The sequence below is a fragment of the Rutidosis leptorrhynchoides genome, chromosome 2, assembly GCF_046630445.1.
Source record: "Rutidosis leptorrhynchoides isolate AG116_Rl617_1_P2 chromosome 2, CSIRO_AGI_Rlap_v1, whole genome shotgun sequence".
Taxonomy (NCBI): domain Eukaryota; kingdom Viridiplantae; phylum Streptophyta; class Magnoliopsida; order Asterales; family Asteraceae; genus Rutidosis; species Rutidosis leptorrhynchoides.
The window spans coordinates 604,749,219-604,761,440 of record NC_092334.1 but is presented as its reverse complement, the minus strand read 5'-3'; the positions used below and the strand labels follow the sequence as shown (position 1 = coordinate 604,761,440).

The 12,222-nt window shown below is 35.0% G+C and overlaps 3 protein-coding genes and 1 non-coding gene across 4 annotated transcripts; 2 read left to right on the top strand and 2 right to left on the bottom strand.

Annotated features, from left to right (window-relative positions):
* The first annotated feature begins 577 nt into the window (after positions 1 to 577).
* On the top strand, positions 578 to 6,807 carry LOC139893431 (uncharacterized). Its single transcript, XM_071876597.1, has 4 exons — positions 578 to 3,835; positions 3,931 to 3,984; positions 5,360 to 5,454; positions 6,434 to 6,807. The coding sequence occupies exon 1, from the start codon at positions 767 to 769 to the stop codon at positions 3,731 to 3,733; it is 2,967 nt and encodes a 988-aa protein (XP_071732698.1). The 5' UTR covers positions 578 to 766; the 3' UTR covers positions 3,734 to 3,835; positions 3,931 to 3,984; positions 5,360 to 5,454; positions 6,434 to 6,807.
* A 428-nt stretch (positions 6,808 to 7,235) lies between these two features.
* On the bottom strand, positions 7,236 to 7,308 carry TRNAK-UUU (transfer RNA lysine (anticodon UUU)). Its single transcript has one exon. It is a non-coding gene; the product is annotated as a tRNA-Lys (tRNA).
* An 80-nt stretch (positions 7,309 to 7,388) lies between these two features.
* On the top strand, positions 7,389 to 9,002 carry LOC139893429 (uncharacterized). The gene is made up of 6 exons (XM_071876596.1): positions 7,389 to 7,522; positions 7,608 to 7,663; positions 7,769 to 7,892; positions 7,987 to 8,093; positions 8,566 to 8,635; positions 8,721 to 9,002. Exons 1-6 carry the CDS (start codon positions 7,441 to 7,443, stop codon positions 8,798 to 8,800), a joined length of 519 nt encoding a protein of 172 aa, XP_071732697.1. The 5' UTR covers positions 7,389 to 7,440; the 3' UTR covers positions 8,801 to 9,002.
* Positions 9,003 to 11,107: 2,105 nt separating this feature from the next.
* LOC139893428 (pectinesterase inhibitor 11-like) lies at positions 11,108 to 11,974 on the bottom strand. The gene has a single exon (XM_071876595.1). It carries the CDS (start codon positions 11,905 to 11,907, stop codon positions 11,317 to 11,319), a length of 591 nt encoding a protein of 196 aa, XP_071732696.1. The 5' UTR covers positions 11,908 to 11,974; the 3' UTR covers positions 11,108 to 11,316.
* Positions 11,975 to 12,222: the final 248 nt, after the last annotated feature.

Genomic DNA, 12,222 nt, shown 5'->3' with positions numbered 1-12,222 from the left:
TTTTGATTTGTTAAACATGTTTTGATTGTAATTTGTCGCCGATTGTGAATTTAATTCAGCAAAATACATTATAATATAAGTAAATATACTTTTAAACTAATCTAAATATGTAACTTTGATTATTGTTAGTAACAATTTAATAATTGTGACTATCACAACTCTTATTTTCGTTAATAATTTAACAATTTGTAGGTTATATGTATATGAATATCAATATGTAGATGTATATGCATATATTTTAGCATGTATATATATATATATATATAGATGTATTTCGGGTGATAATGGATATATCCATGGATGATAAATTGTCATCCATATCCGATCCACGAAATATTTAAATCATCCATATTCATATCCATATCCGTTAATCGTCCATTTACATCATCCATATCCATTATAAATGAATCGGATCGGGTGGACATCCATTGCCATCCGTGTCTAACGTTACCACCACAGCTAAAAATAGTCCAGCAGGTTTTGTACATGGAGTTTAAGGACATTACGCACCACTTACTTCAATAATTAGGGTTTTACACTCAGGCGCCGGGTTTAACCCCTTCTTTATCGCCACAACAACACCACGGTTCTTCTGCTTCGTCTCTTCGTAGACAATTTCCTAAATATACTCCTTATTACTATTAGTATAATACGGAGTAATAATTAATTATACAGCTAAGGTTGTAACTGAGTGCTCCTCGATTCTAATTGAATTCAGGAAGTACATATCAGCATACAATCACTTCAATTACTACCAAATGGAAGCATGATTAAAAGCAACCATAAACCTCATCAATTCATATCCTTCTTCAACTCTATAACCAAATCATTCGCTACCAGCCCCTTAATTTCACCTTCATTTTCAACTGTTTCCCCGTGTGAACAATCAGACCATAAATCCTTGTGTTTTTCCCTAGCTGAAAACCTAATTAATCGCGGACTTTTATCATCTGCTCGACGAGTCATTCAACGTCTTGTTTTGCAGTCCCCTACCGCCGTTGACGATATTGCAGTTGTTAATTTTGCTGTTTCTCGAGGTCTTCAACTTGATTTGTCCACTTACTCTGCCATAATTTGTAGACTTGTGAATGCAGGTGAAGTTAAGGTGGCTGAAAGTTTGTATATTGATAGGGTATTAAAACAGGGGCTTAACCCTGATGCATCATTATTAGGTTCTATGACGATTTGTTTTAGTAAATTGGGGAAATTAAACGAGGAAAATGACCATTTACTGAAGCTTGTTAGGTTAAATTCGAATTCCGGTGGAAGAGTTTTATCCGAATTTCTTCGGGAGGTGTTCGCACAAAATAGATTCTTTGATGTGTATGATTACTTTGTTAGGATTAGTGATGCTGGGATTCAACTTGATGTTTCGTGTTATAAGATGTTGATTGCTGGGTTGTCGTCTAGAGGGCATGTTGATGAAGCCCTCCAAGTGTTTGATAAAATGCTTGAGAGAGGTGTGCCACCTGTATCTCATTTGTACAAGTCACTTGTTTTTGGTTTTTGTAAGATGGATAGAGTTGAAGAAGCTGAGCTGTTGAGTGTGGAGATGGAATCGTACGGATTTTATGTCGATAAGGTTATGTATACGAGTCTAATTAATGGTTACTGTAAGAATAGGAAAGTGAAAATGGGGATGAGGTTGTTTTATAAGATGCTTAAGATGGGTTGTCAGCCAGATACTTATACTTACAATACGTTGCTACAAGGGTTCGTTAGATCAGGATTATTTGATAATGTGTGGGTTTTACACACACACTTGATTGAAATCGGACTTGAACCTGACGTGTTGACTTACCAGGTTATGATTAATAAGTACTGTAAGGATAATAAAGTTGATAGTGCTTTAGCGTTGCTGAATAGCATGTGTGACAGGGACCTATTACCCAATGTGCATTGTTACACGCCCATTATCGTTGCTCTTTACAAAGGAAACAGAATGGAGCTTGATGAGGTATACCAGAATATGCTAGATTCTGGAATAATTCCTGATCAAGTGTTGTTGTTTACACTGATTAAGGAGTGCCCAAAAGGGGACGAGCTTTTTCTTACTCTGAAGATTTTACATGCAATCGCTAAACACGGATGTGGGATTGACCCTACTACATCTAATGCTTTTTGGCCTTCCATGAACATTCAATATGAAAGTGACCATATTTTAGGCAGAATAATGGAAAACAGCCCTAATTTAGTTAATATGGCTTATAGCATATACATTGTTGCGTTGTGCCTCGGAGGAAATAGTGATGATGCATTGCGTTCTATGGTTTTCATGATTACTCTTGGATTTCAGCCTTTGTTATCAGCTTATAATTCTTTGATTAAGTGCTTTTGCCAAGAGGGATTTGTTGAACATGCTATTGCTTTAGTTGAATTAATGGAGGGCATGGGTACGGTTCCAAATTCAACAACTTTTTTAGTTATGGTTAATGAACATTGTAAGCGTGGTGACATAACATCTGCCCTTGATGTTCTTCGACTAATGGATGTTAAGAAAGTGAATTATAGTGCTGCTATATATGATTGCATTATTGGTTGTATGAATAGAGAAAAAAGAGTGTTTGATGCACATGTAATGTTCAAAAAGATGCTTGAAAATGGTGTTGATCCTGATGAGTTACTGTATGTTAGAATGATAAATGTATATTCCAAGAATGGGCAAGCAATTGAAGCTAATCGATTATTTAACCGAATGATGAAGGTTGGTATGCAACCAAATGCAAATGCTTACACATCACTAATTAGTGGATTCATAAAGAAAAATATGGTGGAGAAGGGTGTTAAGTATCTTATAAATATGTTTAAGGATGGTTATTTGCCAGATAAAGTTTTGTATACCTCCATTATTGATCAATTTTTAAGTAAAGGGGAGGTTGAATTTGCATTTAGACTAATTTCTTTAATGCAAAGAAGTGATATCGAGTGTGATAAAATAACTTACATCACCTTGCTCAGTGGCATGTGTAGGAATATTCAACGTTACAATGGAAAAAATCATGACACACATATAAAGTCTTTAAAGGAAAGGGAATTATTGTATAATCTACTTCATCAGAGCTCATTGTTGCCTAAGGAGAACGGTGTTAAAATTTCCATAACAACTCGTGAAGATCTCGAGTTAGTAGCAATGAAATTAATAAGAGGCATTAAGGAATCTGAGTATATGCCTAATTTATATTTGTACAATGGGATTTTATCTGGATTTTGCCGGATGGGCAAGTTTGAACAAGCGTATGACCAACTTGATATAATGGAAAAACAGGGTGTGGGTCCCAATCAGGTAACGTTTACCATTTTAATTAACGGGCATATTCATGTTGGTGAAATTGATATTGCTGTTCAGTTGTTTAACAAAATGAATGGCGATGGGTGCGTTCCAGATAGGATTGTATATAATAATTTGATAAAGGGATTGTGTAAGAACAATAGGTTGGTTGATGCTTTATCTCTTTCACATGCAATGGGTAAACGAGGGTTTGCTCCGAGCAAAATTGCTTATGAATATATGCTAATTAGTCTTTGTGCTTCTCGTTTGATTAGTGAAGCGTTGAGTATATGTAAAGATATGGTTGCTCATAATTATTTACCATGTCAATACAATCGTAACTGGTTGCTTCACATGTTACATGAAGAAAACAAATTGCATGAAGCTCAACTGGTACGTAATTTGATGTTAAAGGGAAAAAAGTTCCCGAATCCGATGAGACAAAGGGTTTTGATGGGGTCATGAAAGATTTAAAATTCGGTACAAAGTTGTTGACACTTAGATTGGAAAAACATCTCGGTTGTATGATGCTGGAACGTATGGTCATAATCAAAGGGTCTTCGTTGGGTAATTCTCTAAACTTTGATTTAATTCCTTGGCTTTAACTTATATGTATATTTCGTGTTGTGTGGGAGTATCTAATATATCATTCTGTTATGCAGGAGGATAATTGTTCCAATTATCGAGAAAATGATGTCCGTATCCATGTGTTTCAGGTTTTTTCTGTTCTATTAGTTTAATAGATCATGTTATGCTATTGTGCTATCTGCATTCTACTGTAGCAGAATCTGTTAGACTTGAGATAATATTTAAACTCTAATAACTTGGATAAGGATTCGGATTAGTACTTTTTATAAAATATTGCAAGTAGATCCATGAATAGTTTTAGGAGAACCATGCCAATGAGGCCTTGCTTCATTGGTATCCATGTTTCATGGATTCGAGAGTGACCCAGGTTCGAGTCTAACAACTAACAACTAACCTTGCCTTTCAAAAAAAAAAAAAAAAAAAAAAAAAAAAAAAAAAAAGTTTTAGGAGAACCATTTTTTGTCTTTAATATAATAGTACGGTTTGGTATCAAAACTAGATGTACATTTGCGGATTGGTCTACATCTCAAAAGTAAATCGTTATCATAGGATAGTTGACTCATCTCTTGAGTATAAGCCTTAATTTGCCCAATAACTTTTTTGGTCTGTAAATATCTAGATCATACATTGACATGGTTATGTTTGGCTTGGTAAACGGGTAAACGACTAAGGTTGACTAAGGTTTTAACCGGGGAGTATCCTCATGTTTTACAATGCTTAAAAACCTTAAGATATAATATTTCTATTTTATATATATTGTCTTTTGTTCTTCATAGTGTAATCTTTATATAACTCTATGATAAATCAATTATTAATTTACTGTAGATGCCTACTTACACCATCTCTCTAAGGGAATGGAGTTTGAGTCGGGTCAAACAGTCTGACACACTTCTATCTCTTTAGTTTCTGTATATAAATGGTTACTTTCTATATGATTACAGAAAAACTGTTGCTCATAGTAGTGTGCTAATTATGATGACAAAAAACTTCATTCCAGGTGATGTTAACATTTAGCTAATTTTTTGTTGTTGTTAATTTACCCGTTTGATCTGCTAGAGAAAAAACTAACCCAAATCAACAGATTGGGTCAAAATTGTCATCTCTTTTATAGTTTTATGAGACTCCAATCTAATGTTTTCTCTTTATCAAAATACGCTATTGGCTCCTTGCTTTGTGCTTTATTAGTATCAGACCTGAAAGTAAGCATGATAGAAATAGATTAGCAGCAATAGGGAAATAACATATTTGCAGATTAACAGTAGCAGATTAATAACATTAAATGAAAGAGAGGAAGTATTTTGAAAGAGTAAAATTTCTATTGATAAATTATGGAAGATGAACAATTTGATAAAAAAATATTGTTGACGAGATTATTTTTTTTGTTATACTCTCTTCATTTGGGCCTGGCTTGTTCACTTCATGGGCTGAATATGAAAGTAATGGCTGTTTCTTATCAAAGCATATTGTTGACGAGCATATTGTTTTTATTTTTTTTTCTTTCAGATACGCTCAATTGTGTACTCGGATGTGATGTATATTTCATTGCTGCAGGACAGACTGAAGTACTCGCGTTCATTTCGTAACTATGATTGTACGAGGTATGAAAAGAGTATTACTTTCTATTTTAACGACACTTTGCTGCTATGTTTGGTATCTGTGTAAGTGTCATATTCATATTATAGGTGGCAGCTCTTGTTCCTATTAAACTTCAAACTTAACAGTTATTACTTTACTACTCAAATAACCGAATATATCCTGGCTGAAATCTCCAATATGTTGTATGAACCTTACGTGAGAAACTGGAAATAGTTTTATGTGCATGACAAATTCTAGGAATAGTGGTGGACGTAAACAATCTTCATTGAGACTTGATATACATGCATATACATATGTGACAACTGACAAATAACTGTTTTAAAGCCCGCCATGGTCAAAATATTGTAATTTGTAAGGCTATTAAATTAAATGAAATTAATAATTATAAGACAACTTTACAACCTCAATATAATAATATATTGTAAATTGTAATTGTATTTTGGAAGGCTATTAAATTAAATTAAATAAATAATTTGTAAGGCTTATTTAGAAGGGTTGGTATCCACAATTGTGGGGGTAATATATTGCCACCGGCGTGTTGATGCAATTTTGATAGCTCACTGGGTAATGATTTACTGAAACCACTACTTAATTTTGAATAACCCGTTTCGTATGTTGTGTTTTACTTCAACTCCAGCAGGTTAAACTATGTTGTCAGTAGAATGATTTGTTCAAGATCGTTATAAATGTTGAAGTTATTAAATAATTACTATGTTGAATATAGTTGGCAAACTACCTGCTGCTACACACATTTCTACAAACTCACTAGTTTTCTAACTTTCTCTAAAGAATGATTACATGCCTGCAACAAGTCAACTTAGCAAATCTATCAAACATTGGTTGTTTCCAAAATTGATCCTTATTGCATGTAATGTTTTATTTCATTTTGCTTATAACAATAGTTTGTTTGCAATGAGTAAACAAATATTGTGGCTTGACTAATCAACTTCTAACTCAGATGCTTTTGTTAACTTTAAAAAGGAAATTGAGGATGGAGAATTTGTTCTTGCAAAGACTTTTCAGTTGAAATTTGAGGCCTCGAATATGTACTCCTAAAACAGGACCTGGACCACGGACCAAATAAGAGATTATGGAGCCGTTTTGGAGCTGTTGTACTCAACATTCTTAGCTGCTTACATGGATTTATTTATACAAGTGATTCTTTATAAGGTTGGATCAATACAACCTCCACAGACACATATACATACATTGTAACGTATACCATATAGATAGATCCGATTGGTGTTCGACCAAGTGTAAGCTCTAGGATACTGTTTTTTGTAAGCTTGTGTACTTGAGATTCACAAGCAGGGGAAATATACTACAGATGTATTTATTCCAAGATGAATGATAGATTCGATTAATGTAATACTAATACTAATAAGTAATAAATATAACATCATGTTTCCGCAATTAATGGCTCACCTGTAGCTGGTAACCACATCATCCCAGGAATTAGCTGTTTAACTGTGAAGTCTTGTGCTTACCTGAAACTGTTAATAGCATAATATCCGAGCCAATGGAGACTGTTCTGTGTGGCTGAACCGTTAAAAAAAAATGACCGTAATTGCCATAGCACGAAGTTGTGAAAGCAAAACCAGTATTCCCTTAAGTAAATCCTTTTGTATTAATAAAACCATCGATATACATTTTCATATACAAATGGAATGAGGTCAGAAGCTTGGTATCATGTCACAATTGCGGAGGGACATTCCTTATAATAACTATGGTATTATGGAAACAAATTAGCTCGCCTACCGATTTGTGATAAAAAAAAGAAAAACGCCATCCGTGGGACTCGAACCCACGACCACGTGGTTAAAAGCCACGCGCTCTACCAACTGAGCTAGAACGGCAACTTGTTACTTACTAATCTCTAAGTTTTAAATATAATTACATATTAGTGTTAATGCAGACGACTAGGTTAAAAGTTGAAACACGGTTAACCCCCCAAAGAAAGTACCTGAGAGACACAGCAAACAGAAGAGATGCAGCAGAGAAATTCCGGTAACCGGCGGCCATCGGGAACCGATGGCTCCGATTTCTCATACAGAATGGTCGTCGATAACCGTATGCTTCTCTACATTATTTTAATTAATTATTATATATTTATACATATGTATTTCTGCTAATAAAAGTTGGATCTTAATTTTAGGTTATACAAAGGTAGCCAATGGAAAATCAAGTCTCTCCAAAATTCTCATCATTCAGGTATATATATACACATACATACACATATAAATAAACTATTTAGAAATTTAATCTCGTTAATTGCTAAAATGTGATGAGACTAATTTCATGTCAATTTGGCTGCAGGCAGTAGTACTATTTGTAGGAGTACTTGATATGCTATTTACATTGTTAACAAAACAGCCTTATGATACATTAGCTGTTGCATCTACTTCTATAACTTTCATTTCAATCATAATTGGAGAATTAGGTAATGCACTATTGTTAATTTTAGCACTCTTTGATTAATATACCTAGTTACTAGTTATATGAACTTATTGTGATTGTTGTGTGTTATGTTAAAGGTCGAAAGCGTAGCAAAGCGAACCTTTTGAAGTTGTATGTGGCTGCGTCAACTATAGGAGTACTTGGATCGATTGTAGCCGTCTTTCTAAGCAATATTCAACTAAAGGTTAGCAGACGTAATTTCTTGTAGTATATATCTGCTTTCGTATTATGATTATTGTTGTTATATAAACAATTTTGATGATAATAATATTGAATTGAACTACCATATGTTGATAATAATACTCTATATGATAAATATACCTAGTTATTCTGATGATCTACTTAATCCATTGCCACAGTTAACGGCTTTTGACTTTTCGTGAAAACACTATTTTGTTAATGTTGATGTGCAAATTTGAAATATTACAATATTATCTTTTTAAACATCTGTGTTGTATTGGGATGGAGTACCAAAAAGGGGATATTCTGGATCAAAATCAACACCCTAAATAATTTGTAGCTATCTACGGAGTATCTTGTAACTATGTCAAAAAAGGGAAACACTGCAATGGCTAGAAACTTGAAACCTGCATATACTTTGCAATGAAAACCTTCAATGTCGTATTTTTAAACATTGTATAATGTACTTGCATTAGGTTTTCAATGATCCGAGTATCTGGGAGACAGAGAAAATTACTCTATTGAAGATTGCTTGTGTTTCTCTTGGTTAGTTCAAATTTGGTGCCATTTTATCATTCCTTATACAGCTTATTGTTCTTGGTCCCTCTAACAGTGGGCTTTATTTTAACAGGGCTGTTTGTACAAATATTTTCGGCCGCTACAACAATTTCACTGATTGGGAATATGTCTCCTCCAAAAAGAGCTTCTTAATGCACTACAATCGTCAGTATTACTCATTATCTCTTCCCCTTTTTCTATCTTACATGAGAAACAATCTCTTTTGTGCTTCAAGCTTGTTCTCTATATCTCATGCATTATTAATCTCCAGGATTTTGTTTGGATTCATAAAAAATCATTCACAGTCTTCATTGGTATATTGATGAGTATGTATGGAGTAACTTCGATTAATTAAAGTCACTCTCATAGTCTCATATACATTTATTATGGCAGTCCTGTTGCAATAATTTTTGAGATTTTGTCCCGATTGAGCCCCAAGGAGATGGGATCCATTTCCTCTCAAAGCAGATTATCCACATCTAGATTTCTTCATAATTGCAGCAGAAAGAGCCTTTTCATGCTGGGATATATTTTTTTTTTTTTTGAAAAGCAAGAAGGACTTATATTAAACAATCACGAATAGTACATGGATGACTGGGCACCCTTAACAGCACGATACATCACGAAAGAAATAAGGAAAACAAATTACATCGCCCTAAGCTAATTGCAAAGATTGCAACTAACAAAAGGAGTTAAAACTAAGGGTGTGAAAACCATTGTAGCCAATCCATAATATGACCCTTGCAACGTCGTGAAATCCAATCATATGAAAGAACTTGAACCTCGCTAAATAAGGATGGGACCGTCTCGAGCTTATTCTTGAACACCTTTGCATTTCTATTCTTCCATAGAATGTAACAAACCACCCAACAAACCGCTTGCCATTGATTCTTTTTATGATCCTGTGCTACACAACCGAAAGTTCCATTAAAAATATCCTCAAACCCGAATATAGCCGAATTATACCCCCACCATTTAAGAACTTTAGCCCAAATGTCTTTTGCCACTTGACAGGAAAAAAGTATATGCTCCACCGTCTCAATGTCACCATTACAAATCGGGCATCTCACACTATTTAAGTCGATGCCCCGTTTATGTAACTCGAATCTTACCGGTATACGTCCTAATCTCGCCCGCCAAATAAACACCTCCACTTTTTTTGAAACCAAACCATTTCGCAACGACTCAATAGAATTAACCGCACGTGGTAGAATGACTTTGTCGACAAGAACCGAACAGTCCTTGACCGTATAAATGCCCTTCGAATTAAGATTCCAGCTCCAACAGTCTTTTTTACCTCCGGTCAGCTGCAAGTTCCGAACAGTATCACGCAACTCATTTAGTTCACTATTCGTTCGGCCCATCGGTGGATAGGCCCAATTGCCGAGCCCATCTCCCTTAAATTCTTCGATTTTGCTAGTGATTTCATGCTGGGATATTGTTTAGACTTGTAAAAAATGATTCACTTTCTTCCTTGGTATATTGATTCATCTCTACTAGTGATTTTAGCTCATACACGTAGGAATTCAGTGCAGTCTTTCATGGCTGCAACCTCTCGTAGATTCATGCCATCCACAATGTGACAACTTTACCATTGATTACGAGGTAGATAGGGTTGTGTCAAGAGTCAGAGTTGTTTCGACTAGTAGCTTTTAAGTCTTTTGTGGATTGTACCTGGTTTAGTTGATAGTGAGTTGATAGTGAGTGTTCAGTAAGTTGTCAAACTACATGATGCATTTGTTTTCTCAAGGGTGGCGATTAAGTTGGTGGACTTTGTGTCTCAACTTTTATGCTAATGACACAGAATGAAAGTCGAGAAAATGCACTCCTAATTTATAGGTAGTCCGATATAGTCATATATATTATACATGAGGCTTTATCTTTTGTAACTTTCCCTTGTTGCTCGAGGTTAGTTGTAAGTTATGAGGTTTGAACTATCATAAAATAGCCTATTGATTAGGGCCATGTTATCCTTGAAAGAGGTCTCAAGTTTGAATGTTGTGTTGGTCAGGGATGGATCGGAAACGGCCACTGAGTAATCCAGATGGGCCGCATACATTAGAGTATGGGGTTTGAATACTCGTCCTCTCAAATAACCCAATCACGGGAAGTCGGATATAGCTACCTTGTTGCTTGAGGTCTTGGGTTAAAACCTTTAGTATCAAGAAAAAGGGTTGAAACGGTAGTAGCATGACCACACACGTTAATTACTGAAAAGACTTGTGGGACTTTTCTTGGCATCCCCAATTCTATAATTCAGTTGCAAGTGGCTCATTTGGTATTTGGTAGATCCTAATTCTTGCAGTTAAGATAATCTTAACCGTTGAATGCCATGTTTGTATTAATGCATATTTGAATAGTTTTGGGAGGATTTTTCGTTTGTTAGGGGTAGTTTGGTTTTGTGACTTGGTGTTTTATAGGCGTTGTAATCCGTAGCGTCTAGCTAATGTTTTAATGAAACTCAATAACACATTAAAGTTTTAATTCTAAGGCTAATGCCAAATAACAATATATCATACAATAACAATCACACATCACCACTATAGGGAACCATTAATAATTATGCATCTTCATGCTAGACTAAATTCTACCTTCTGCTTAGGTTTTGAAACTTTTTTCACTGTAATATGAATACTCTATTTAAGCATTACATCCCAAATTCCCTTAAACTAGCCGTGTGTAGAAGCATAATTGTTGATCAAAGCCAAAGCATTGCTTGTTAAGTGCGCCACGTTCACAATTTTTCCTCTCACCACATTTTTCATTTTTGGGTCATTCACAAACCCTTCGGAGCACGTATCTTCGTCCGTCAGCGCTGAACTGACCCATGTTTGTATATCGCTCATTACTAATCTGTGATCTTTCGAACCCGGTTGCTTCATCTCGTCAAGTGATTTCTTCAATTCGTACACCGAATCACTCAGCAACTCAATACAGTCTTTCATAGCAGCAACCTCCAGATGGGTCATGCCATGAACTTGGGCCAGTTTTACCATCGATGAAGAGGTGGAACGGGCCGTGTCAAGAGTGACAGATAGAGCTGTTTGGGCTAGTTGTTTTGGGCTTGTTTGGATAGCACCTGATTTAGTTGACAGTGAGTTGAAACAGAGTGTAGGATAAGTTGTCATACTACATGATGATCTGATGAATTCGACACTCGTTTTCTCGATGGCAGCGATAAAAGTGATGGAGGAAGTGAAGATGAGGATTATTGCGATAATATTATGTGCTACAAAGTTAAGGGAATTTGAGATTGCCATATTCTGTTTTCAAGTGGTATTAAGGAAGTCTTATTTACTAAAAACTGTGTTTAATACTATAAGGTTTAAAGCTAAGTAGGTTATAAAAAGCATGCAAATAAGCTCCATATTTATAGGATACAAAATGTGGATATGCATTAGGTGTATTATCTCGGACGATAAGAGTTAATAACTACTGAAAGGAACTTAAGTTTTTGTTTTTAGCTAATGATAATATGCCCAAATATCTTCCAAGTAGTTAAGAACAACTTGCAATTATGAATAACTTGTTACATTGAACGATATGACCAAACTTTAAATCTGTTATCTGAAATA

Coding starts and splice junctions, on each gene's coding strand:
- LOC139893431 (XM_071876597.1), top strand. CDS start 767: ATGATTAAAAGCAACCATAAACCTCATCAATTCATATCCTTCTTCAAC.
- LOC139893429 (XM_071876596.1), top strand. CDS start 7,441: ATGCAGCAGAGAAATTCCGGTAACCGGCGGCCATCGGGAACCGATGGC. Junction 7,664..7,768: donor CCAAAATTCTCATCATTCAG/GTATATATATAC, acceptor ATTTGGCTGCAG/GCAGTAGTACTATTTGTAGG. Junction 8,094..8,565: donor TAAGCAATATTCAACTAAAG/GTTAGCAGACGT, acceptor TACTTGCATTAG/GTTTTCAATGATCCGAGTAT.
- LOC139893428 (XM_071876595.1), bottom strand. CDS start 11,907: ATGGCAATCTCAAATTCCCTTAACTTTGTAGCACATAATATTATCGCA.